General features: G+C 38.7%; 1 protein-coding gene across 2 annotated transcripts; it reads right to left on the reverse strand.

Moving 5' to 3' along the window:
* rab15 (RAB15, member RAS oncogene family) lies at nucleotides 1-27,615 on the reverse strand. Of its 2 annotated transcripts, XM_067417505.1 has the most exons (8): nucleotides 27,206-27,305; nucleotides 25,507-25,543; nucleotides 7,983-8,043; nucleotides 7,842-7,902; nucleotides 7,665-7,742; nucleotides 6,137-6,226; nucleotides 1,426-1,491; nucleotides 1-1,251 (listed from the first exon to the last, which is right to left on the reverse strand). In XM_067417505.1, the coding sequence occupies exons 3-8, from the start codon at nucleotides 8,027-8,029 to the stop codon at nucleotides 1,093-1,095; spliced, it is 501 nt and encodes a 166-aa protein (XP_067273606.1). In that variant the 5' UTR covers nucleotides 8,030-8,043; nucleotides 25,507-25,543; nucleotides 27,206-27,305; the 3' UTR covers nucleotides 1-1,092. The 2 variants fall into 2 exon arrangements, with proteins under 2 accessions (XP_067273606.1, XP_067273605.1); XM_067417504.1 differs by lacking the exon at nucleotides 25,507-25,543 and having other exon boundaries at nucleotides 3-1,251; nucleotides 27,206-27,615.
* Nucleotides 27,616-27,666: the final 51 nt, after the last annotated feature.

A 27,666-nucleotide genomic window follows, 5' to 3' on the forward strand; every position in this document is an offset into this window, starting at 1 on the left:
TTTTCATAATTAAATGTTTATTTGTAAATATTTGACCCCCCAAACAGAATCACAATATTACGGTTTAATAATAAATAACCACATACGTATTTAAATTTCTCTAATTGTTTTGTGGACATAATTCATGATAGCACAGGTAAACATATCAGCATTATTCAAGAATTAATTTAAATCAACATAGTACAATACCACTTGCACATATAAATGCTGCAATAGTGTAATATACATTGAATCATTAGCAATACAACCCATGTCACTGCAGCGATGCACACCAGCATTAATACTGGCGATCACAACAGTTCATTCTGCATACATTTCATAGAAGTTGGGATGGATGAGCTGTTGATTAATGTAGGATGAAAATATTGTCTGGTGTGCTGTGATGAAAGTTAAACTTCAACAATAGCAGAATCATTTATAGAGTAAAAGTTGAAACATTCCGACTATTCTAATCAGCTAAAGAGTGATAACAAAAGAAATGTAATATTGGTATAAATACCGCATTAAATGATCATATTTTAGTACAATAACCTCAGATTAATGAGATAAAAACCCTTGCATTCATTTGCAATCACAGTGGACCAGAACTGGTAAGCAGCAAGATTAGTGACAATATTTTTTACAGAAAAAAAAGAAGCTTATATTGTTACACTGACATGAGAAACTCTAGCTTCATCAATTCATCACTCAAGAATAAATGTATTACCTTGAAAGAGCCTTCAATGTCAAGTAGGTGCATTCAAGGTTTTAGAGAATTCTCTAGAAAGCCAAATCAGATCTGGAAATATTCACATGAAGTCCCATAGTATAACACAAGAATGAACATTACATGTTAACATGGGCGTTCCAGCCACATAACCCTGTTAAATAAAGCATCCTGTCAATGCTGCCTCACACTTAAATCAACCTGTTCTTTATATATATATAGGATAACTTAAGAGTGACTCTGAAAATGTGGCTTGAATGAGCCTAACTTAATAATGTACAGTTGCCTTGAAGTGCCCTTGTGATCGCCTTTTTTAAACTGAAAAATATTCAAATGTAATTGGAACATAAATATGGAAATCAACTGAGAAATGTCACTTTCTGTCCTCAGCACCAGCAGGACTTACGGGTGTCGTCGCTAACATTACACAATCCTTCCTGCTCCTCCAAAACAGCCAGATCAAACTCATCATTCATGGATCCTCCCAACAAATCAAGATCCTTCTTATTGGCCTGTAAGACTAATTCAGCCAATCGGGTGAAAGACTGTAATGGAAGGAAAAATATTAATCTACATAGCTGTAGACAATAAAAATGTGCAAAAAACTAAAAAATGATCAGACAGTTGCATGAACAACTTGTTTTATCCATTCTTAAAATATCTAAAATGGACAAAACATGAAATACTGAAAAGAAAAATGCAAGATGGAAACATTGTACCTCTGTAATGTTGTGGTTGGTAAAGGCACTTGTCTCAAAAAAGTCCATTCCATAAGCCTTGGCAAGCTGGAGCAAAAAAAAAGATGATTAAAGGGTTAGTTTACCCAAAAATGACTCACACTGAAGTCCTTTCAAACCCGTTAGACTTTCGTTCATCTTCGAAAAACATTCCATTGATATTCCATTCAACATATCCCTCCATTGATAGTCTACACACAACTAATAATTACCGGTAGTCTAATCGACTAAATATTTATAATGTTAATATTTTCTTATTTCTTGGGCTTCACTTTCAAATTTTCCTTGTATAGCACTGACTTTTTTTGTAGTGCACACAATTAGACAAAACATTAAGTAGTCCTTGGACACATTCGCACACCCAGACGATAGACAACACACATTCACATATTTTGCACACACATCTCTGCCTTGATTTTCTATTGAAATACCATATATGGCAGGGCTTTATTTTAAGTACCCTGATTGGATGGTCAAGACACCCTGACACATTTTACTTACACCTATATATATATATATATATATATATATATATATATATATATATAAAAAACGACCTTTCTTAATCAATGGGAGAATGTTATAGTTATGCACTGTTTATGTTTCCTTGAGCATTCTCCATTGATATCTCGCGCTGCAGCTGTTGCCACACATCACAGGGTTGGAATATTGGACATTAACTGATGATTGAGAATATTGATAATTGATATATTGAATATTGATATATTGACAAATAATAATACGTTTTATTTATATAGCGCCTTCCTCAAGCTCAAACGAGCTGCGTAACTCGAGAATGAACCTCATTGGGTCTTGCTGAAGCTCAAACGAGCTGCGTAACTCGAGAATAAACCTCATTGGGTCTTGCTGAAGCTCAAACAAGCTGCGTAACACAAGAATGAACCTCATTGGGTCTTGCTGAAGCTCAAACGAGCTGCGTAACACAAGAATGAACCTCATTGGGTCTTGCTGAAGCTCAAACGAGCTGCGTAACACAAGAATGAACCTCATTGGGTCTTGCTGAAGCTCAAACGAGCTGCGTAACTCGAGAATAAACCTCATTGGGTCTTGCTGAAACTCAAACAAGCTGCGTAACTCAAGAATGAACCTCATTGGGTCTTGCTGAAGCTCAAACGAGCTGCGTAACACAAGAATGAACCTCATTGGGTCTTGCTGAAGCTCAAACGAGCTGCGTAACTCGAGAATGAACCTCATTGGGTCTTCCTCAAGCTCAAACGAGCTGCGTAACACAAGAATGAACCTCATTGGGTCTTGCTGAAGCTCAAACGAGCTGCGTAACTCGAGAATGAACCTCATTGGGTCTTGCGGAAGCTCAAACGAGCTGCGTAACTCGAGAATGAACCTCATTGGGTCTTGCTGAAGCTCAAACGAGCTGCGTAACTCGAGAATGAACCTCATTGGGTCTTGCGGAAGCTAAAACGACCTGCGTAACTCGAGAATGAACCTCATTGGGTCTTGCGGAAGCTCAAACGAGCTGCGTAACTCGAGAATGAACCTCATTGGGTCTTGCTGAAGCTCAAACGAGCTGCGTAACTCGAGAATGAACCTCATTGGGTCTTGCTGAAGCTCAAACGAGCTGCGTAACTCGAGAATGAACCTCATTGGGTCTTGCTGAAGCTCAAACGAGCAGCGTAACTCGAGAATGAACCTCATTGGGTCTTGCTGAAGCTCAAACGAGCTGCGTAACTCGAGAATGAACCTCATTGGGTCTTGCTGAAGCTCAAACGAGCTGCGTAACTCGAGAATGAACCTCATTGGGTCTTGCTGAAGCTCAAACGAGCTGCGTAACTCAAGAATGAACCTCATTGGGTCTTGCTGAAGCTCAAACGAGCTGCGTAACTCAAGAATAAACCTCATTGGGTCTTGCTGAAGCTCAAACGAGCTGCGTAACACAAGAATGAACCTCATTGGGTCTTGCTGAAGCTCAAACAAGCTGCGTAACACAAGAATGAACCTCATTGGGTCTTGCGGAAGCTCAAACGAGCTGCGTAACACAAGAATGAACCTCATTGGGTCTTGCTGAAGCTCAAACGAGCTGCGTAACTCGAGAATGAACCTCATTGGGTCTTGCTGAAGCTCAAACGAGCTGCGTAACTCGAGAATGAACCTCATTGGGTCTTGCGGAAGCTCAAACGAGCTGCGTAACTCGAGAATGAACCTCATTGGGTCTTGCTGAAGCTCAAACGAGCAGCGTAACTCGAGAATGAACCTCATTGGGTCTTGCTGAAGCTCAAACGAGCTGCGTAACTCGAGAATGAACCTCATTGGGTCTTGCTGAAGCTCAAACGAGCTGCGTAACTCGAGAATGAACCTCATTGGGTCTTGCTGAAGCTCAAACGAGCTGCGTAACTCGAGAATGAACCTCATTGGGTCTTGCGGAAGCTCAAACGAGCTGCGTAACTCGAGAATGAACCTCATTGGGTCTTGCTGAAGCTCAAACGAGCTGCGTAACACAAGAATGAACCTCATTGGGTCTTGCTGAAGCTCAAACGAGCTGCGTAACTCGAGAATGAACCTCATTGGGTCTTGCTGAAGCTCAAACGAGCTGCGTAACTCGAGAATGAACCTCATTGGGTCTTGCGGAAGCTCAAACGAGCTGCGTAACTCGAGAATAAACCTCATTGGGTCTTGCTGAAGCTCAAACGAGCTGCGTAACTCGAGAATGAACCTCATTGGGTCTTGCTGAAGCTCAAACGAGCTGCGTAACTCGAGAATAAACCTCATTGGGTCTTGCTGAAGCTCAAACGAGCAGCGTAACTCGAGAATGAACCTCATTGGGTCTTGCTGAAGCTCAAACGAGCTGCGTAACTCGAGAATGAACCTCATTGGGTCTTGCTGAATCTCAAACGAGCTGCGTAACTCGAGAATGAACCTCATTGGGTCTTGCTGAAGCTCAAACGAGCTGCGTAACTCGAGAATGAACCTCATTGGGTCTTGCAGAAGGTCAAACGAGCTGCGTAACACAAGAATGAACCTCATTGGGTCTTGCTGAAGCTCAAACGAGCTGCGTAACTCGAGAATGAACCTCATTGGGTCTTGCTGAAGCTCAAACGAGCTGCGTAACTCGAGAATGAACCTCATTGGGTCTTGCGGAAGCTCAAACGAGCTGCGTAACTCGAGAATGAACCTCATTGGGTCTTGCGGAAGCTCAAACGAGCTGCGTAACTCGAGAATGAACCTCATTGGGTCTTGCTGAAGCTCAAACGAGCAGCGTAACTCGAGAATGAACCTCATTGGGTCTTGCGGAAGCTCAAACGAGCTGCGTAACTCGAGAATGAACCTCATTGGGTCTTGCTGAAGCTCAAACGAGCAGCGTAACTCGAGAATGAACCTCATTGGGTCTTGCGGAAGCTCAAACGAGCTGCGTAACTCGAGAATGAACCTCATTGGGTCTTGCTGAAGCTCAAACGAGCTGCGTAACTCGAGAATGAACCTCATTGGGTCTTGCGGAAGCTGAATTATTCTGCTTAACACATGAGAACAGGCTTGTTTGAGATGAGCAAAATCTGCGCAGAACCGATCACCAGTGATCAGCGCAAGATGCATGCCGGTTAGAAATGTGTCCGAGGGCGGTCCGCCTTGCTCTGATGTCATGCTGACGTATGTCAAAAATCTCTCGCGATGGCCAGGCGGATGTGTCGGATTCTGCAGTCGAGCGCAGTTGCTCTCCATCGACTGCGCGGAGCAAAAGCATGATGGGAAACGACTTGCTGACGACACAGCTTAATGCTCATTGGTTTAAACAACCGTGATGTATGGTTCTCTTTTTAAAATATTTGATTTTAAAACTCTGATATCATATTTTTATGTGTATAAATTATGTGTGGATATTCTCAAACTCTCGGAGAGTGCGATCTCTCTGTTGGTTATGTGATTGTTGTCATATTAATAAAAATATATAAAAACATGTATGTAATTAAAGTAAAAATGCTTGATATACAGGTCTTTCGAATGGAAATAAATAACAAAAACTTTGGTGTAATATTTATTTTCATATAAAAGCAACAGAACTTAAATTACATCCAGTTTATCAGCAACAGAGCGCACGAGTGTGAATCCCGCGATATCCGCAACTGATCTCGTAGGTGTCTGATCCACTACGAGAAGAGAGAACTGTCCGGCTTGCCTGAACTTTTTTCACTCCTCCCCTCACTGCAGCCGCCTAGTCTCGCCTTTATTTCAGGCAAGGCAAGGCGCATCTCAAACAAGCCTAACATCACACACATCAAGTGAACATGCTTAAGCTTCCGTTTACCACAACTGATGTGTGTGTTGATTAATTCAATCTGTTCATCATATAAAGTGATCATGTCTCTTCAGAAAATGTTGACAAATCCGCTCAATTTATTTGTATTAGATTTACGATTTATGATAAACTTTTTGAAGTGTCAAATTGGTGCATAGCTGCCAATGGAGGGATTGAAGTCACTCAAATTTCATAAAAAATATCTTCATTTGTGTTCCGAAGTTCCGATTTAAAAAAGTCTTACGAGTTTGGAACAAAGGTAAGCAATTAATGTCAGAATTTTTCTTTTTGGGTGAACTATCCCTTTAAGATGTTTGAAAGAGGTCTTGAAACTTGGATAGATATTAAGTTTATCACACAAAAGAGTAAATGTGGAGTAAATAGCATTATGAATGAAAGATGCAGTGCACAGGAAGATTTTTTTACCTTATCACCCTGTTCTGTAGCTACCTGTCTCTTCTGTTCTTCATCAGACTTGTTCCCAACAAGTATCTTTTGCACCTTCTCAGGGGCATACTGGACAGAACCAGAAGAAGTTCAATAGAGGCGGATGAATAAAGCAGAGCAGAAACAGACAAATATGATATTAGTCAAAGAATGTATATAACCGCAGTGCACCGGTTTGAGCAAGATCAATAACCAGTGTTGGTTTAATACAGTTTCTGTCTTTGTTCGTTTAGTCATCCTGTTTTATTTTGCATTCTTTTTGGGAAAATATGGGGCAATGTTTTTTTTTAAATATAATATACGAATCATACAGTGGGATCCAAAAGTCACAATAAAGATCTGCGATTCATATTTTAGTGTTTTATTTCTGACAATAATATATTTTAAAATAAAAAGGCAAAACAAGTATGAAAATTACTATTGATAATAAAAACCTATAAATAAATAAATTAAATGTTTTGCTGCTCTAAAAAAAAGAAAACAAAAGTCTATGTAAAATTACAATTAGTAAAACTTATTAACAAGTAACTCACTTAAATATTTCAAAATCTTAAATATTTCTGATTAAGTGTCACATCATAATGTTTCTTTGTTTGTCAAAATCCTAAAATATAAAATTGCTGTTTATTAAAGGGTTAGTTCACCCAAAAATGAAATGTATGTCATTAATGACTCACCCTAATGTCGTTCCACACCAGTAAGACCTCCGTTCATCTTCAGAACACAGTTTAAGATATTTTATATTTAGTCTGAAAGTGTATGAAAGTGTATACACACTATACTATCCATGTCCAGAAAGGGAATAAAAACATCATCAAAGTAGTCCATATGTGACAACAGTTGGTTTATTAGAATCTCTTGAAGCATCGAAAATACATTTTGGTCCAAAAATATCAAAAACTATGACTTTATTCAGCATTGTCTTCTCTTCCTGGTTTGTTTTCAATCCTCAAATAAAGATTAAAAACAGTTATGAATCAGCGGATTGATTCATGATTCGGATCGCATGTCAAACTGCTGAAATCACGTGACATTGGCGATCCGAATCATGAATCAATCTGCTGATTCATAACCGTTTGAATATTAATTAACTAACTGATGTCACATATGGACCACTATGATGATGTTTTTATTAGCTTTCTGGACATGGACAGTATAGTGTGCATACACTTAGATACGCTCTCAGACTAAATATAAAATATCTTAACTGTGTTCTAAAGATGAACGGAGGTCTTACGGGTGTGGAACGACATTAGGGTGAATCAATAATAACATCAATTTCATTTTTGAGTGAACTAACCCTTAAAATTAAATTGGGAGATTATCCTTAAATTTCATCTTTCCCAGATTTGCAATGTAGCCTCCGACTGTTAGAACCCCAATGTGGACTGAGAGTAACAGAGAGAACGAGGGGTGGAGGAATTTAAATGAAGAGATAGAAATATGAAGCAGGTTATATTTAGTTGCAGTAATAAAGACAGATATGCTTTAAACTCCACAGCCTCACCTCATCTACATCACTGGCCCACTTCATGATGTGCTGGAACGAGCGCTCGCTTGTGATGTCATACACCAGAAAAATGCCCTGTTAACACAGAATCAATCCGTGTTTATCAGAGAATTATCACGCAATGGACATCTCTATTGGATCTTTAATGACTTGTTTTGTGGATGTGTAGGTCACCTGTGCTCTTCTGTAGTACTGCTTAGTGATGGTCTGATATCTCTCCTGACCTGCTGTGTCCCTGCAGACATAAAGACATCTGATTAGCAAAACCAATTGATCAAACGATATTATATTATTTCAGAGAAAAATAAAACATACCATATTTGTATTCGTACTTTAATGCCATCTATTTCTAAGGTCTTCATTTTGAAATCAACACCTGGAGTAGAAAAGGAAAACATTTCATAACGATTTTAAATATTTGACAATAAAATGAGCACTCAATCAATGCTTTTTCATGAAACCATTCATTTTACTGATCAGTTCAAATCAGACTCATAAAAGGCAGTGAACTGTGCTGATGAAGTGGCATGAGAGTACAGAGCCGAGTGACTGAAGACTAAAGATTCCTTGGTTGTTTTATTAAAAATAATATATGCTTTTGTTGCAATTTAATAATCCATTTCTATAAAAGGGTATAGCACTTCCTTTTAGGGTCAAGCTTAAGCACTTGAGAGATTTATTTATTATATCAATGGCAAAAACATTTACAGGACAGAACGTAGAGTGGAAACAAGGAGTCTGCCTACATAGGGGTGTTGATGTTAATGCTTTTATTGATATATGACATTTAGAATTTTTTCCATACAGATTTCTGTAATTTAATTAAACAGGAGGCAAATACAACAAAACAGCAAAAAATGAATCAAATCTATTGCTAATACTTCATGCCTGTGCTGTTATTTTCTCAACAAAATGAACTTCCTGGAGTATCATTCAAGAAATGGCTTTTGTCAGTGTAATATTATAAGGGATATTAAAAAGGCTAGATAAAGTGATATTGGAGATACAGGGAACATCTGCTTAAATGAAAGTAGTGAAATGATTTCAAATGTATCCCTCTCTTCAATAAAATATAAAAGTGAAATGAGAAACAAATAATTAATATGATTCCCTTTATTCAAATGATGTGGCCTAGTTTAACAATCTAAGCACATGGTCTGAATTGCATGGCGCAGGTAATTCTGATACATTCAATGACTATCAATTATGAGGTAGGCATTTTTACCTCTATGTACACAATAATAATCTTTTACATTGTCATTCTTTTATGTTTAATATTTGGCATGTTTGTGTGCTGCATGTCCATGTGTGTAACAAGCAGTGTACACTAGGGATGCAACAATACAGTTAGTCAATACATACCTCGGTTTTTAACCATGGCTTTCGGTTCGTTTTTTTTTTTTTTTGCTTCTTTTTTATTCTATTCTTAGTCGACAGGAACAGAAAGTTATTCATAATACTCTTTCTTTATTTTACTTAAAAGACTTGAAAGACCTTACTTAAACTGAAAGGTCCTGTTCTTCACGATCGCATCTTTCAAACTTTAGTTAGTGTGTATCTGTTAGAGCATAAATAATACCTGTAAAATTATAAAGCTCAAAGTTCAATGCCAAGCGAGATATTTTATTTAACAGAAGTTCCCTTTCAAAGCCTACAGCGACCGGCCGGTTTGGACTACAGCCCTGGACTTCCTGCTGTAGAAGAAGAGCACGTGGAGAAGAGCACACATTGAGGGCATTCATCTCCCCGTTGTGGTAAGAGGCGGGACCTTTCTGGGCACCGTGAGCTAAGATGCTGACCAATCCCAACACGGGAAGCGCTGGCCCAATCAGAACTCAGTACGTATTTCTGAAGGAGGGACTTCGTAGAACAAGGAAATCATCAGGCCGTTTTAGGACGGAGAAAACAGCGGTATACAGATAAGTAAATTGTGTGAAAAATACAGTTTTTTTTACACGCGAAACATGAACTCATGTTATTTTGCATACTGTAAAAACAATCCAAGCTTCAAAAACACATAAAAAAGCGGGACCTTTAACTTTACTTTAAAAAAAGCCTTGTACACATTCCTAGTCTATTGTATAATATAAAATAAATAAAGATTTACAGTGACGTCTCAGAGCTGTACAGTAACATTTAAGTATGAAATTGAATGAATAAATGTAGGTTAAAATTAAAACTACATGTTCAAAATACAATATGCAATGATTAAAAACTACTGTATTATTACTTTATTCAAGAGCAGTGAGTGATTTTCTCTGTCTTTTGTTTTATTAACATAATTTTAGAGGTGAACTGTCCCTTTAAGTGTTCACAATCACTAGGCTGTGCCGCTGTCAATACAGACCTGCTGGCATCTCATATACAGGCACACACAATCATACTTTCACTTTAGACATAACTGACTGTATTTATAACCCTGTGTGTTTTTGACAGTATTAGCGCAGTAAGTTTAGCCCCCTGATATTTAGTGCATATCATTCAATATTTGCTCATATCAGCGTGTGGACTCAAAGGTAGACTCAAACAGAGCAGAAATAAATTAAGAGAAATATTTCAAACGGAGAGAAATAGAAATCATTAATTTAATGCAAAACCGATTCGAAAAATGCAAAAATGCAATTCACAAGCAAATATTGAACTGTGAATGTCGTACAGAACGGTTCAATATTATATTGAGAATTGTGGCATCCAGTGTACACCATTGTGTTTCTGCCTATGGGCACATATTACTAATGCACCCTTTAAAGGTGTCATGAACTGGCTTTTAAAAAAAATGTATACTGTTGTCTGAGGTCAACTAATAATGTTTGTGTTGTTTTTACATTCAAAAAGATCACAACCAATAATTAATAGGCTATTTTCTACACTGGTTTTGAGGCTCTCTCCAAAACGCTGGGTTTTGATGGGTGTGCTGCACTGGAGACTTGGAAGTAAACGCGCACAGCTTGGATTGGATAAGATTTGCATATTTAATGAGCTTCAGTTCCCCTGTCATATCTATGCCCCTGTAAGTTCAGTTCACACAAGGAAGGGATTGTTTTGAAAGCGGAAACCAGAAAGATTCAAGTACGGCTTTATCAAACAAACACAATGATTTATTTCTCATTCAGCGATTGATTGGACTATTATTTTTGTATTAGCCCGCACGATCATTCGATATAAGTGCGAATCGCGCACACACACACACGCACGCACGCACGCACGCACGCACGCACGCACTGACACACGCAAATGTCAAGTCAAGAGAGAGAGAATAGAAGAACAAGAAAGGAATATTAAGAGATTCATCTGTCTGCCGACGGGCTTCTGTTTTGGTATCCTGTCTGGAAAACCCACAGCAACGGGACGTTAAGCTATGCGAGCCTTGGCCCATACATGTCTGAGTCCAGTGTGCTAAAGGTATGTTCTGTTAGACACGTACACATAAGCAAAACTATCTATAACAATGCAATACTATTACATATAAAAAACAAGTTTTACTCACATAAGTGTGCTGCACCATTCCTGTCAGATCCAATTTAAAGAATAGCATTGTGAGATTTGTTTACAAACAATCCCGCAGTGAAATCAAGTGAACACAATGTCTTCCCCACCACAGCTGGAACTTCATTAAAAATAAAGTTCAACCAAACATTCCTAATATTAGGATCAGAAGGAAGCTTTTGCAGGACTGTGTTCTTCCACAATATCTTGCTATATTCTTCAGCATGTTTATTGCTGCTGGCTAGCGTGATCAGATGAGTCGGTGGGCGGGGCTACTGAATTACGCATGCTTATTATTCTGTAGAGGAGGTGTTTCGTCAGTCAATGACGTCAATATGCGAAGCAAAATCGTTTTCTGGGCCTGGTGTCTATAAAAGCTTTTCTTTGGCTAACAAGGAAGTTTTCAGCTTGGAAACTTGCAAGATAATCTTATATTACCATGACCTTTTATATATCAAAAGCTCAAGGGAAAGTTGATTTCTCAATTCATCACCCCTTTAAATAACACAAAAATACTGCAACCAGGTTTTTTATAAAATTTCGGTGCCGGACGTGAAAATGATAAACTGTGTTAGGCTGAAACTTGCAACAAAACAAAACACACAGCAGGTATATAATAGAGCCTTGTGAGTTTAATAGTTTATACAATTTATTTAGACACATATTATGAAGTGAACATGAAAATGACGTGTTCTTGTAAGGTGTGAAATCATAACAGGATCTTGAGCCCTAAAAGAAAACACTTCTCTTGTAAAGCTGAGATAGGCAAGGAAATTCCAAGAAAACAGCAATTATCTGCAATAACAGAGTATCTGTCAATATGGTCCAATGTGAGATCTTCCAGCTCCTTGAATAGTTGTTTTTCCCGTTAAACTCCACTCTCAAGACCAATTATGACTCTTCTATTTTTAACATGCACTGCAATCTGACTGCAATGTGAATAAAAAAAGGACCAGTTAATTATTTTCTTTGTTGTATAGACTTAGGCAGCTTGTAGAGGTCTTCGATCTAACATGATTTAAACTACTAGATTTGTTTCAACTTCAAAGGATTCAGTTCAATGCCTGGAACCAGATGGCATTCCACGCACAAGAAAAACCAAGTACAAGAAATACTAAAATAAGACATGAGTATAAATCCATTTTGAATGCAGTTTAATGCCATCTGGAGAGCTCCATAGTCTCCTCTTTATAAATAAAAGTCATGTTAGTGCTCTGAGCTGTCAAACAGGGACACAGAAAGGTCAACACTACAGCCACTGAATTGGCTGACCTGAGGCAAAGGAAAATGAGGAAAGAACTACCTCTCCCTTTCTCTTTCAGAATCATGAGCAGTGAATGGACAACTACAATGCTGTAAAATACCACAAAAATAAAAGGGAAACCAAACCAACAATTTTGCCTTACCTCAAGTTGACTGTAATTCTTCTTACATATAGTAGTAAATAGTAGTTTATCTGGAAAATGTTTAAAATTATGCACTCACATGAGATGAAGACGGCAGTTTTATCAGTAGCCTATTAAAAGATGTTTTGTTTTCAGCAGGTCCACTCATGGGAGCAGCCATGTTGGATCACATGACAAGCCAGCATGGTCTCATTGTTAATATGTAGGTATCAATACATAATTTCAGGTACAAAACATACATTTTGCACATTTGCATAGATGCTGAAATGTACAATATGGACGCATTAACAAAATCCTCCAGATCTTCAGATTTCCAGCATTTCTGGCATATTTAAACCCTCTACAGCAGTGACTATGATTTTTAGTTCCATCTTTTCACACTGAGGACGACTGAACTCAACAATTAAACGACTCAAACACAACAATTAAAAGGGTCAAAAACCATTTAAGAGCTGGGGGGTGAAAACTGTTGTACAGGATTATGATGATGTCCAACGTTTTCTTATTTTGTTTAAATATATAAAAAATATTTAGTACCTGCCCTTCAGAAGCAACAGAAGATACTTACATTCCCGGAAGACAAATTAAATACAATTTATCTTGATCTTCAAATTCAATAAGTTTTCACCCCTGGCACTTAATGCGTCGGGTTTCCTTCAGGAGCACCAGTAAATGTTTGAATCTTTTTTTTTAATAGTTGTGTTTGAGACCCTCAATTGTCCTCAGTTTGAAAAGATGATCTCAAAATTATAGTCACTGCTGGAGAGGGTTCAAATATGCAAAAGATACTGGAGAACTGAAGCATGTGCAGGACCTGGAGGATTTTTCTGAAGAACATTGGGCTCAGGACACAACTGCTCAGGACAAACAAAGGACTCATGAAAAACCATCAACAACAAAAAAAAATCGGTGTATTATCCAGGTAATGACACATTGCATTAAGAATCAATGTATCACAAACTTTTAAACGGGGTAATTTGACTAAATTCAGCTATTTTGTCTTGTGCACTATACAATGGGGCAAAAAGGTATTTAGTCAGCCACCAATTGTGCAAGTTCTCCCACTTAAAACTATGAGAGAGGCCTTTAATTTTCATCATAGGTACACTTTAACTATGAGACACAATGAGAAAAAATCCAGAAAATCACATTGTCTGATTTTTAAAGAATTTATTTGCATATTATGGTGGAAAGTAAGTATTTGGTCAACTACAAAAAAGCAAGATTTCTGGCTCTCACAGACCTGTGACAACTAATTTAAGAGGCTCCTCTGTCCACCACTCGTTACCAGTATTAATGGTACCTGTTTGAACTCATTATCAATATAAAAGACACCTGTCAACAGCCTCAAACAGTCAGACTCCAAACTCCACTATGGCCAAGACCAAAGAGCTGTCAAAGGAAATCAGAACAAAATTGTAGACCTGCACCAGGCTGGGAAGATTGAATCTGCAATAGATAAGCAGCTTGGTGTGAAGAAATCAACTGTGGGAGCAATTAGGAAATGGAAGACATACAAGACCACTCATAATCTCCCTCGATCTGGGTCCCCACGCAAGATCTCACCCTGTGGGGTCAAAAGGATCACAAGAGAGGTGAGCAAAAATCCCAGAACCACACGAGGGGACCTAATGAATGACCTGCAGAAAGCTAAAGCCAAAGTAACAAAGGCTACCATTAGTAATACACTATGCCGCCAGGGACTCAAATCCTGCAGATGTGTCCCCCTGCTTTAAGCCACTGCATGTCCGGGCCCATCTGAAGTTTGCTAGAGAGCATTTGGATTATCCAGAAAAGGATTGGGAGAATGTCATATGGTCCGATTAAACCAAAATAGAACTTTCTGGTAAAAGCTCAACTTTTCATGTTTGGAGGAGAAAGAATGCTGAGTTGCACCATACCTACTGTGAAGCATGGAGGTGAAAACATCACGCTTTGGGGCTGTTTTTCTGCAAAGGGACCAGGGACCATTCGTGTAAAGGAAAGAATGAATGTGGCCATTTATAGTGAGATTTTGAGTAAAAACCTCCCTCCATCAGCAAGGATATTGAAGATGAAGCATGGCTGGTTCTTTCAGCATGACAATGATCCCAAACACACCGCCCAGGCAACGAATGAGTGTCTTCGTAAGAAGCATTTCAAGGTCCTGGTCACAGCCCCAAAACATCACTGCTCTAGAGGAGTTCTGCATGGAGGAATGGGCCAAACTACCAGCAACAGTGTGGCGACTTACAGAAAACGTTTGACCTCTGTCATTGACAACAAAGGGTATATAATAAAGTATTTAGATGAACTTTTGAGATTATGTTGAACAAGAGGAATGCTATGCTACTCACTTGTCATAGTTCACCCAAAAATGAAAATTATGTCATAATTTGCTCACCCTCAAGATGTTCCAAACCTGTAAGAATTTCTTTCTTCTGCTGAACACAAAGGAAGATATTTCTGAGAAAGAAATTACAAAGAAAACATATACAGGTTTGCAACAACTTGAGCATAACTAAATGAATTTTAAGTATATTGGCATAAAATTTTCACCAGATGTTGGTAACAACCCACACAATCCACACATGTAAAGAGATCAAATCATAGATGTGCGTAAATTAAGTTGTGTTTTTTAATGTTAAATGACACAGGGAACAAGTATTGAACACGCTCACTGAAACTATTTAATACTTTGTACAAAAGCCTTTGTTGGTAATGACAGCTTCAAGATGCCTTCTGTAAGGAGAAACGAGTTGCATGCATTGCTGAGGAGTGATTTTGGCCCATTCTTCCACACAAACATTCTTCTATGAACTCTGATCTTTAGTTCTTTCCATAGATTTTCAATTGGATTCAAGTCCGGTTTATTGGCTGGGCCATTCTAACAGCTTTATTTTCTTTCTCTGAAACTTGGCTGTGTGTTTGCATGGGATCATTGTCTTCCTGAAATGTCCATCCTCGTTTCATCTTCATCATCCTGGTAAATGGCAGCAGATTTTTAGCAAGAATGTCTTCGTACATTTTTCCATTTATCCTTCCATCAATTATATACAGTTTGCCATTACCGTAAGCTGAATCTTGCGTGGTGAGCGTGCATACAGGGCAATTTTGGGTGAGTGCATTATTTATTGTATTCTTTGAAACAATTGTACCAATTGTACAACAATTGTACCAATTGTACCTGCTGTTTCCAGGTCTTTATGAAGTGGTCCACAAGTGGTACTTGGCTCTTGGACAACACTTCTGATAATTATTTTCACTCCTCTGTTAGAAATCTTGCAAAGAGCACCTGGTTGTGGACGGTTTATGGTGAAATTATGTTCTTTCCCCTTACAGATTATGGCCCAACAGTGCTCAATGCAACATTCAGAAGTTTTGAAATTCTTCTGTAACCAATGCCATCTGTATATTTTGCAGCAAGGTTGCAAGGGTCTTGAGAGAGCTCTTTGCTTTTACCCATCATGAGATGTTTCTTGTGTGACACCTTTTTATAGGCTATCAGTTGGGACTTAACCAGCTGATATTAATTTGCATTGACAAGAGTCAGGATTGCATTCTAATTACTGAATGTCTTGGCTTTCTATGCCTTTTTGCACCTCCCTTTCTTCATGTGTTCAATACTTTTTCCTTGTATCATTTAACATTATTAAACATAACTTTATTTACGGACATCTATGGTTTGATTTCTTAATGAGTGGATTGTATGGGTTGTTACCAACATCTGGTGAAAATGACATGTCAATAGCACCTTTAGAAATATATTTACTAAGAAAAATGGTGACGTGTTCAATACGTATTTTAACCGGTGCAGATATTAAAGTAAACCAATATCCTAAAACCTGAATGTTGTCAGCTAAAATTTTCAGCAGATGATTTTACAGTGTCTGGTTTGACAACTGAATATTATGGAGGCTTGTTTCCGCCGTGGAATAAAACATTTTTTTTATCTCACAATTCTGGCTTTATGTTTCACAATTGTGTGTTATAAAGTCTGAATTGCAAGATTTAAACTACAATACTTAAGTATTGTAGTGAATTATTATCAAATACTATACATTATAAGGTTTCTGAACACCAGAAATATCAAGACAATTAAAGCAGACCTTCAATCTAATGGCCACTCGACAGACGGTAATGAGTATTAAACTTTTCATAATGTGCCAGAGCTGTAACAATTAAATCATCTCTTTGACACTTCCCTTCTGAGACAGTGGCTAATTGGAAACGGAAATAATTTCAACAAAACAACAGACAGACATGCTATGGTGATTAGCAAGTACAAATTTAAACAAGTCCAATTTCTCTAGCGCTGACAGCATCTCAAACTATTTCCTAAAACTAATGAAATAGAAATGGAGCTCATACCTTGTTTTATTTATCATCAAGCTAATCAATCAGCAGCTGCTTTCTATATAGCAATAACAATTCAACATAACAGCATGTTGCCTCAAGGCCAATATATAAATTCTAAGAACCATTAGCTAATGCTTCAAAATTACTTTCAGACCACACAGACATCTCTTTCACGGTGAATAATATTTAGTACAGCGCTTAGGTCCTTGACAGCCTAGTATCATAATATATATGGGTCATTATAGCCCTGCGGACTTGAGCTTATTGAACCATGTTTTAGGGTGAGACGCCAGCCATCTCTCAGGACCAGTCAGACTAAACCTTTTTTCCAGCAGTTAAAGATTGTTCTGTATCACATCACTACTTAACAAAAAGAGATCCATCCCACCATATTAAATAAACTCTGGCGGGACATACAGCCGGCTGCAGGAATGAGTCAGGGCTTCTGATTCGTTATTGATTAGGGCGATATCATAATCCGAAATAGGAGGGCATCGAATCATATGTCTAATTTCAAGAGTAAGCCGCTTGATATCATCTGCTCCCTTGGAAACACTGAGAGAGCTACACAGAGCATACCCTGAACTTTTGCAAAATAACAGCCTGACATTCACTCCACATCTAATGAAGCATGGGACTTAATTGAGAGATAAAAATGTTGGTATGGGTTCAGTGCATCAAATGCTTCATTAAAATGAATAGTTCACATAAAAATGTGAATTTTGTCATCATTTACACATCCTCACATCTTTCGTAGTATTGATAGTATGATGATAAATTGAGCGAACTATCCCTTTAAAGCTGTTCAGATCACATTAGCCAGCAGCAATAAACATGCAGAAGAAGATAGCAAGATATTGCACTTTTCCTGGTTGTAGAAGAACACAGTCGCTGCATAAGCTTCCTTTGGATCATAATAATAGGAAGTTCCAGCTGATGGGGGAAAACATTACGTGTGTTTGCTTCATTTCACAGCGGAATCGTTTGTAAACAAGTCTCAGGTCGATGCTGGATTTTCAGACATATTGAGATTAAGGCTCCGTCCACACGGAGACGCGTTTAGCTGTATACGTATAAATTTTGTACCGTATCAGTGTTTCGTCCACACGGATCCAGTGTTTCTGAAGCATGAATCCGATATTTTTCGAAACCGGGTCCCAAAGCGGATAAATCTGAAAACGATCATCTTCCGTTTTCGTGTGTACAGCGAATCTGTATATTTTCTGAAACGGTGAAGTCATCACACTACATCCAGGACGGTGAAAGAGGTAAGGGATACAACTACGGGCACTGGGCATGCGCACATCAATATTGCGTCATTTAATTACCGTATCTGCATTATTGTAAGGGTATTTTTAGGGTCGGGGTCGGTGTAGGCATTAATAAAACACATCTGTTCAGTAGCAAATGTATTTATTGTTATTTAATTGTGAGATTCTGGCTCACCTCCGACCACTGCTATACCCCTGCCAGCCACAACTCTTATCCGTTTTTAGTGTATTTCTACGGCAGAATTACAGCGCCACACACTGGCCTGGCATGCAAACTACATCGTTTTTAGTCCGTTTTCTTAATCCTGTGTGGACGCAGATATTTCTTGAAACGAGGAAAAAAAATGATAGGATTAGGAAAGCGCTGGCTTCGTGTGGACGAGGCCTAAAACACAATGCTGTTTCTTCTATATTGGATCTGACAGGAATGGTGCAGCACACTTATGTGAGTAAAACGTCTTGTTTATATGTAAGGGATACGTAGTTTTATATGTAGTTTACCCAAAAATGAAACCAAGCCTATGGTTTACTCACCCTCAAGTCATTATAGGTGTATATGACATTCTTCTTTCAGACAAATACAATCGGAGTTATATTTAAAAGGTCCAGGCTAACGTTAATCCAAGCAGTAGTTGAAACATTGGCTGTTTTTAAGTCCATAAAAAATGCAGCTGTCCGTCAAATAACGTGCTCCACACGGCTCCGATGGGTTGATAGAGCCTTCTGATTCGAATCGATGCGTGTGTGTAAGAAAAATATCCATATTTAAAACTTAAAAGGAAACCCGCCTTGAAGTCTACCATTGTAGCCATGGCTGTTTAAGTATTAACAGCCACAAGATGGCACCAGCATTAAGCATAGAAGTAGTACCAGTCAAGATAACTCTTAGTACCCGGATGAGCGGTTGTTATCTGGAAATAACATACTGCTGGAATGCGCGATTGACCAATCAGAATCAAGTATTTCACAGAGCCGTGTAATAAGTAATAGTATTGCATTGTTATAGATAGTTTTGTTTATGTGTACGTGTCTAACAGAACATACCTTTAGCTCCCTGGACTCAACGTCCCGGGGCTATGTGTTTTCCTGACGGGCTACCAAAATGGAAATGGTGAATCTCAAATAGTGAAATAATATTCCTTTCTTGATCTGTTCACTGTCTCTTGAATTGACATTTGAAGGGAGCACGCTTCACCGATCCACCGATCGGGCGGGCCATATAATACAAAAATAATATTCCAATCAATCATGGGTGGGTAAGAAATAAATCATTGGGTTTGTTTGATAAAGACGTTTACGAGTAGCCTGACAAGCCAGACCCACATCAAGATGTTTGGTCTGGAAACTCACCATTGACAGGGCTCAATCCGAGGGGCGGGATAAACGGTTGTCTTTCAAACTCCCTCTGCACGCGATAGGATAGCGCTACAACCAACCAGAGCAGCGAAGGTGAAACGGAGCTCGTTGATAGATTAAACATTCGCCGTATCCGGTCGGCAAAATTCTGAACACATCTTCCCTTTTTAAGAATGACTTCAGCGCCGTTCTTTGCTCTTTTCTCAGAGAAAAGCTTAACTCCAAGTCCTCCAGAGTCGCGGCCAAAGCTGATTCGACAGACCGCCGTTCGCCAGTTTCTGTGTTTACTAGAAGCACGCAAACACAACTCGGCCGTCGTCATTATGGCCCCGCCCACCGACTCTATACACAATGCGATTGGCCCGACAAAAGTTTGGCGTTTACAGCTCAGAAGGGTATTTACTAGAGAGTTGCTAGACGACACTCGTGGGCAGATTAGATTTGCTGCCGCTAGGGAACGTCTAGATTTCTAGGCTAGTTTACGAGCCCTGTGGTCAAGAGAATCATTCAGATTGCCGCTTTCAAATCAATCCCTCCCTCATGTGAACTTACAAGGGCATAGATATGACAGGGGAGCTGAAGCTCTTTAAATATGCAAATCTTCTCCAAAAATCTTCTCCAATCCTAGGCGTGGGCATTTACTTCCAAGTCTCCATTGCAGCACACCCATCAAAACCCAGCGTTCAGGAGAGAGCCTCAAAACCAGTGTAGAAAATAGCCTATTACTAGTTATTATTAGTTATGATGTTTTTGAATGTAAAAACCACACGAACATCATAAGTTGACCTCAGACAACAGTATAAAAAACCAAATTCATGACACCTTTTAATGTGGTAATGATGATCCAGTGCTCTCAAAGTTGGAATTAAATACATATAAAAATGCACAGAATTAAGTATAGCCCTATACTTTTTCTTTTTAAAAAAATCTGTTACAATCGGATAAACGGATGTTTCCATGCTAAACAAGGCCAAACTTTCAAAAAATTAGTTGGACTAATGACAGAGTATTTCTGTGCCAAATCCGTATAATCTGTACAAATTCGTATAAGTTTCGGAATGTTTATTTTTTTTCAATATGGCCCTTTATGACGTCATAAAGAAAAGAATTCCTAATACAGTGCATCCTGAAAGTATTCTACAAACAATACCCCAGAAGGACAAAATGAAAGAAGTTTATTTGTAATCTTTCCAATTTTATATATAAAAAAAAAAGGAGCAGGTTTTCATTAAGGATGTCTCTGTACATTGCTGCATTCATCTTCCCCTCGATCCTGACTAGTCTCCAAGTTCCTGCTGCTGAAAAGCATCCCCACATCATGATGCTGCCACCACCATGCTCCACTATAGAGATGGTATTGGCCAGGTGATGAGCAGTGCCTGGTTTCCTCCAGACATGATACTTCCCATTTTGGCGAAAGAGTTCAATCTATGTTTCATCAGACTAGAGAATTTTGTTTCTCGTGTGCTGAGAGTCTTTTAGGTGCCTTTTGGCAAACTCCAGGCAGCCTTTTACTGAGGAGTGGCTTCTGTCTGGCCAGTCCACCTTACAGGCCTTATTTGGTGGAGTGCTGCAGATTTTGAGATTTATTGCAAAGGCTGTGAATATTTACGTACATGCAAAGATTTCAAACAAACTTCTTTGACTTTGTCATTATTGGTGGTATTATTGTCGGTACACGTGGTATTGTTTGCAGAATTGAAGGGGAAAATTATGAATTTAATACATTTTGGAATAAGGCTGTAACAAAATGTGGAAAAAAAGTGAAGCAATCTGAATACTTTTCGGATGCTTTATATGAGTATTTCTCCCGGATGAGGACATACGCACATCAACCACAGAAAGAGCACGGCCATCAACAAGCTTCATTCTGGTCATGGGAGATGTCGGCAGCGCTGTCATTTTGTGTCACATGTCCCCAAATAAGTGTGTTTTTGGTTGTGAGGGAAAGATAACCTTGTTCAGTTTCCCAAATAACCCTCCATTAAAGAAGTTGTGCTAGTGTGTTTGTTCGTCCCCAGAATTTTGGTGATGAATGTTTTATAAACAAGGCCCAGTTCGAAGCTGGATTTGGAAATTAAAAGAGGGAGTGATCTCAGCGCTAAAATAATCCAGGTTATATCCGTGCATCAAATGTCTGTGTTTTAATGGCTATCGGTACATTAGTGCATATAATGTAAACAACACAAACATATAGTAAATCAAAGGTTATGCAGGGATAATGACATGATAGTGTCTGTGTGTGCTTGTGACTCTTAAAGGGTTAGTTCACCCAAAAATGAAATTTATGTCAAGTAATGACTCACCCTAATTTCGTTCTTTACACGTAAGACCTCCGTTCATCATCGGAATACAGTTTAAGATATTTTATATTTTAGTCCCAGAGCATATGCCGTCTATGCACACTTTACTGCTAATGTCCAGAAAGTTAATAAAAACCTCATCAAAGTAGGAGTTGAACGACTTCCATTTTTTTAAAGTCGACATTTATGTGATTAAAGTCGAGTCGACGTCGACTAGTCGCTGATGACATCATTAATAAACAAATAACCATGAGCCTCGAGCTGAAACGCGAACTCGGGTCTTCTTGTGCACAGGACAGCCATGGCATATGACACAGCACTGCCCATAAGGTTATTGGTCCTACATAACAGCTTTTGTATCAGTTCTTTTGTGTTATGGTCGTTATATTTCTCACAGATTTCTGCTCATTCTGAATAAGATACAGATAAATTAGCACAATAAAGATATGAATGCATTAGTGAGTGATTGTGTGTGAATTTATTCTACCTGGCAGCGTCTACTAATAGTGAAGCTGTGAGTTAGTTATCAAGAAATATATGCTAGAACTTTTCAGTTCTAAGCTATTTTATTGATAAATCACAGAACAGTGTTGTCAAATGTCTGCGCTACTGAATGGTTTTGTGTAAGGTGCGCGCGATCTCCATAGTGTGTGTGTGTGTGTGTGTGTGTGTGTGTGTGTGTGTGTGTGTGTGTGTGTGCGCGTTGCAATGAAGCACGCAGTTAAGCGCGATGATTAACTTACGTGTACAATAAGCCTGCATTCTCCCGATCAATTTTGAGCACCCAGATGGTATAATCAAACATGTCTTGTGGAGAGCTCACAGAGTATGCATTTATTTGTCATTTTTAACTGTTCAAAACAGAGCCTGCGTGTCAGGAAATTGTTTATAGGCCAGCGACTAGTCGACGTCAAGCTTAAAGGTCCACTGAAATCAAAATTGAAGTTTTTTAGCTTTTAGTATGACTGTGTTAGCCTTAAAGTTATGAATAAGCTGGTATGTTCCAAAACTATGACAAAATTTGCATTTAGGAGATATGCGCATTCAAAATTTACAGTCTCTCATTTCCGTTAAAATGAATCTCAGATTTTGGTGACATCATCGCAGACTTCACTTTCTCGTCAAATCTTCTGTCCAATCAAAATGCTCTCTAGAATCTAAAGCCCGCCCCTACACTGCTGAAATCGGTCAGTTGTTAACACACGTCTACTAATTTCTACATGGTGAAAGGCACATAGCACACTATATTTGTGATACTACATATGGAAACGATTCAGTGTAAATCTGCTTTCATTTGAGGCGAATTAAATCTGTTTTCACATTAGTTTCACACACCGCAGCAGCGCACACACCCCAACGGCTCTGGTCTAAATTTAGGGTGCTTTCACACCTACCTTGTTTGGTCCGGATTTTCGGACTTTTCAGTTTGGTACGAACCAAAATTACAGGTGTGAAACCTCCCCCGGACCATGGTCCGGACCAAACAGACGAAATTTGGTCCCACGAAAAGAGGTAGTCTCGGTCCGGACCAAACAGAACAAAGGTTCGGTTCGTTTTTTGTGTGAAAGCATTTTCTGTATAGTTCGGACTTTCAGACCATTTACAGGAAGTTCTGGTGTAGGATTAGTGAAAAAACACAGATTAAACTCACTGCACATGTGAGCAGCAGTGATGGAGCGCGCAGCATTTTAACCAGAACCGCTTGTGTACTCATGTCAGCTCGCGTGAACAGCGTGCTCTGCTTGACTATATGAGTTTCGGTTTATTTATGAGACCGCTCCAGTTCATGTGCAACGCAAATGATCACTCCGTCACGGGATGTCTGCTATATTATTTATTTAAGCTTATTTATTAAATTCAGGCAAACGATGAAACATTTATTAAAATTAAGATACAAAATAAAGCTTTCTACAAAACAAATCTTAATGTCTTTGACATATATTGCACATCTGTGCACGTTTCATAATCAATTTAGTCTAGATGAAATTTAAAAATAACATTATAATATTTAAACATAACATAACTATAAAATAAAATACATTGTTTGGCTAAAAAGCCTATCTTCTAGGAGCTTCTCCTTTCCTGTCGGCGCCGATAAAATGTTTGCACAACGAGGACGTTCATTTGGTGAATTTGCCTCGAGTATAGATGGTGCTGCAGATAGTAATGCCATAATATTAACAGTATTGGCAACGATGCGTCTGCTGTTCATTCTTGTCAAAAGTTAGCCGCTGAATTGACAACACACTGACGTCAGACGCACGTCCGCTAACAAACCAATCAATGTTAAGATGCAGCCCACATAGATGATGACGACAGGACGCCAGTGCGTCATGTAAAGTTCTTTGGTGCGCTGACATAACTGCAATGTGAAAGCAAACCAAAACGAACCAAATGTCCAAACACGAGCTTTGGTTCGGACCTTAGTGCGGACTTTCAGGTGTGAAAACGCCCTTAGACTACAGACACGAGAGCACAGCGAGGATCATATGCGCGAGTCCGCGCAGACAACAAACATATCGACTTATTTGAATTCTGCACAGAATGCTGCCCTTTAAAGCGATATGGAGGCGATTATGATGGTAAACAGTGTTAGAGGAAACTGGCTTTCGAAACAGGAAGGTCCGCTCTTGCGCTCTAGTCAAACTTTATATTAACGAAACGCTATTGGCTGTTTCAAAAAAAGGGGAGGAGCTGCTAACAGCTGGAGCCGATTTAGGGGAAATTACGTCAAAACATTGAATAATGCGGCGCGTTTCAAGGCACTTCAGTGGGCCTTTAAAGCGGCATGACAGAGCATTAAGGTCGACTAGTCGGTGCAACCCCTGCATCAAAGTGGTCCATATGTGACATCAGTTGATTGATTAGAATCTCCTGAAGCATCAAAAATACATTTTGGTTCAAAAATATAAAAAACTATGACTTTATTCAGCATTTTCTTCTCTTCTGTGTTCCTCCAAAAAGATTCAAACGGTTCATGAATCAGTGAATCGATCAATGATTCAGGTCGCCAATGTCACGTGATTTCAGCAGTTCTGATCGCATCAAACTGACAAACTGCTGAAATCACCGGATATATTGCCGACCCGAATCATTGATCGATTCACTGATTCATGAAACGTTTGAATCTTTTTGGAGGAACATGAAAGAGAAGACGATGCTGAATAAAGTCATAGTTTTTGATATTTTTGGACCGAAATGTATTTTCGATGCTTCAAGAGATTCTAATCAACCAACTGATGTCACATATGGACTACTTTGATGATGTTTTTATTAGCTTTCTGTTTCTGGACATGGACAGTAAAGTGGGCAAAGACTGCATATGCTCTGGGACTAAAATATAAAATATCTTAAACTGTGTTCTGATGATGAACGGTGGTCTTACTGGTGAGGAACGACATTAGGGTGAGTCCTTAATGACATCAATTTCATTTTTGGGTGATCTAACCCTTTAAGCTCTGCCCACTGAACGTCTCCACAAGCTTGGCTGTTTTCGGAAATGTTCAGTATAGCATATCTGTCTTTCATAAATCTGATCAAATTAAAGACTCTTCTGAGATATGAAGGATGCAATACAGAAACTGAGATTGGCAGAAACTGTGTGACCCCTTTAAAAAGAAGACTCTTAAAAGGACAGTTCATACAAAAGTAACAGTTCAGTCAGTCATCATTTACTCACCCTCATGTCATTCCAAACCCATATGACTTTCTTCCCTCTGTGAAACACAAAATTAAATATTTAGCAAACTGTCCAAGCTACTCTTTTCCACACAATGTAATTGTGTAGGAATAATTGTGGTTATCATTCACATTCAATGTATGGAAAAGAGCTTTTTTTTTTTAGAACACTACTTCCACGGTTTCCATGGTAGCAAAAAGAAAGTCATAAAGGTTTGGAAAGATATACATTATAAGCATCACATTAGTTTGCATGAATGATAATAACTATGTCAAAATAAAATGTATTTAGAATGGGTTTGTCAAGACTTAAAGGGTTAGTTCACCCAAAAATGAAATTAATGTCATTAATGACTCCTAATGTCGTTCCTCACCCATAAGACCTCCGTTCATCGCCAATGTCATGTGATTTCAGCAGTTTGGATCACGTGTCAAACTGCCAAACTGCTGAAATCATGTGACACTGGCGATCCGAATCATTGATCGATTCACTGATTCATGACCGTTTGAATCTTTATTTGAGGTTTGAAAACAAACGTGGAAGAGAAGACTGATGCTGAATAAAGTCATAGTTTTTGTTATTTTTGGACCAAAATGTATTTTCGATGCTTCAAGAGATTCTAATTAACCAACTGATGTCATATATGGACTACTTTGATGATGTTTTTATTCGGTTTCTGGACATGGACAGTACAGTGTGCATGTGCATAGACTGCATATACTCTGGGACTAAAAAAGGAAATATCCTTAACTGTGTTCTAAAGATGAACGGAGGTCTTACTGGTGAGGAACGACATTAGGGTGAATCATTAATAACATCAATTTCATTTTTGGGCGAACTAACCCTTTAAGTAATAGGCATTCTAATGACAATCAGTAAAAATAATTGTGTCCCTTTGCATATTAGAATTTAGCATATGAGAAAAATATAAAAGTATGTACTTTTGGAAATTGTAGTAAAATAATCTCTCTTCAAATACACACTGGGGAAGATATCCCATTAGACCAAGCACACACTATTTGAACACTGAAATGAGAGGTTTATGAAATACCTTTTTTAAAACCAAATTTTGTTTTTCCATTCCATTAACTAAAAAGATCCCTACTGCTGGGAGCTAAAAAGCTTGCAGTGATAAAATAGTCATTATAAAGAAAATGTCATTAGGGATTCCAATAAAAAGCATTTCCATTTCTCACAGATTACACAACTTACAATTTGTTAAACCTGATTTCCATTTCATATCAATGCAAAGTAGGCTACTTGCATAAAACACCATGTGTGAGTTGGAATGGCTGACAGGACACTTTTATGCATCAACCTATTAGAGAGAACCCATGCAATAACATACACCTGCACTTGCTGTGTCTTCACTGCTATTCGTACGCGACCTATAATTTGATATTCATTTAGATAAGTGCCTTTATATTATCCCAGGACAATCTAGAGCAAACACTAGGCTATAGGTGTGTGACAGCAGTGTAAAAAGCAACATTTTAAGACTTCGTACATATACAGCAAGGCACTCCGAAAGAACTAGAACAGGTTGTGTGAATACATCTCACTATGTGGTGTAATTTACAAGCCATTCTTTTCACGGCTCATAGACTATAATGGCCCAGCGCTGCTATGGGTTTTCTTATCGGTATGTGCTGTTTGTTCTGCAACTCTTTGAAAGGATGCATGAAAGTAACACTCTTACCGATGGTGGAAATGTGAGAGGGATGAAATTCATTGTCCGTGAATCTGCATAATAAACAGGTTTTGCCGACACCGGAGTCTCCGAGAAGCAGGAGTCTAAACAGCACATCATACTGTTTGGCCATGGTGTCTTATGGTCACAATTAAAGGAACTCAGCGTCGGGTTTCCATGTCCACCCTCTTCAAAGTATCATCTTCTGGCTTTTTCCATCGACCGGGTCCGTGTTTACGTGCCGATTTCCCGAATGACTGTAGATAAAGCAGTAGTCGATGTAGGCAGAAATCGGTCAGTGGGTGCGGTGGGCTACAGTATGCTCTCTGTACGTTTCACCGACATCCTTCACACCTCAGGAAATGGGCGGAGATAACGGGCACACACAGCATCATGCTTTTGATACTGGCATGTTTACCTAGATGAATTGCATACAAAGACTGAACATAATAAAAAATACCTTTATAGTA

Source organism: Pseudorasbora parva, chromosome 15 (assembly GCF_024679245.1).
Source record: "Pseudorasbora parva isolate DD20220531a chromosome 15, ASM2467924v1, whole genome shotgun sequence".
Classification (NCBI taxonomy): Eukaryota; Metazoa; Chordata; class Actinopteri; order Cypriniformes; family Gobionidae; genus Pseudorasbora; species Pseudorasbora parva.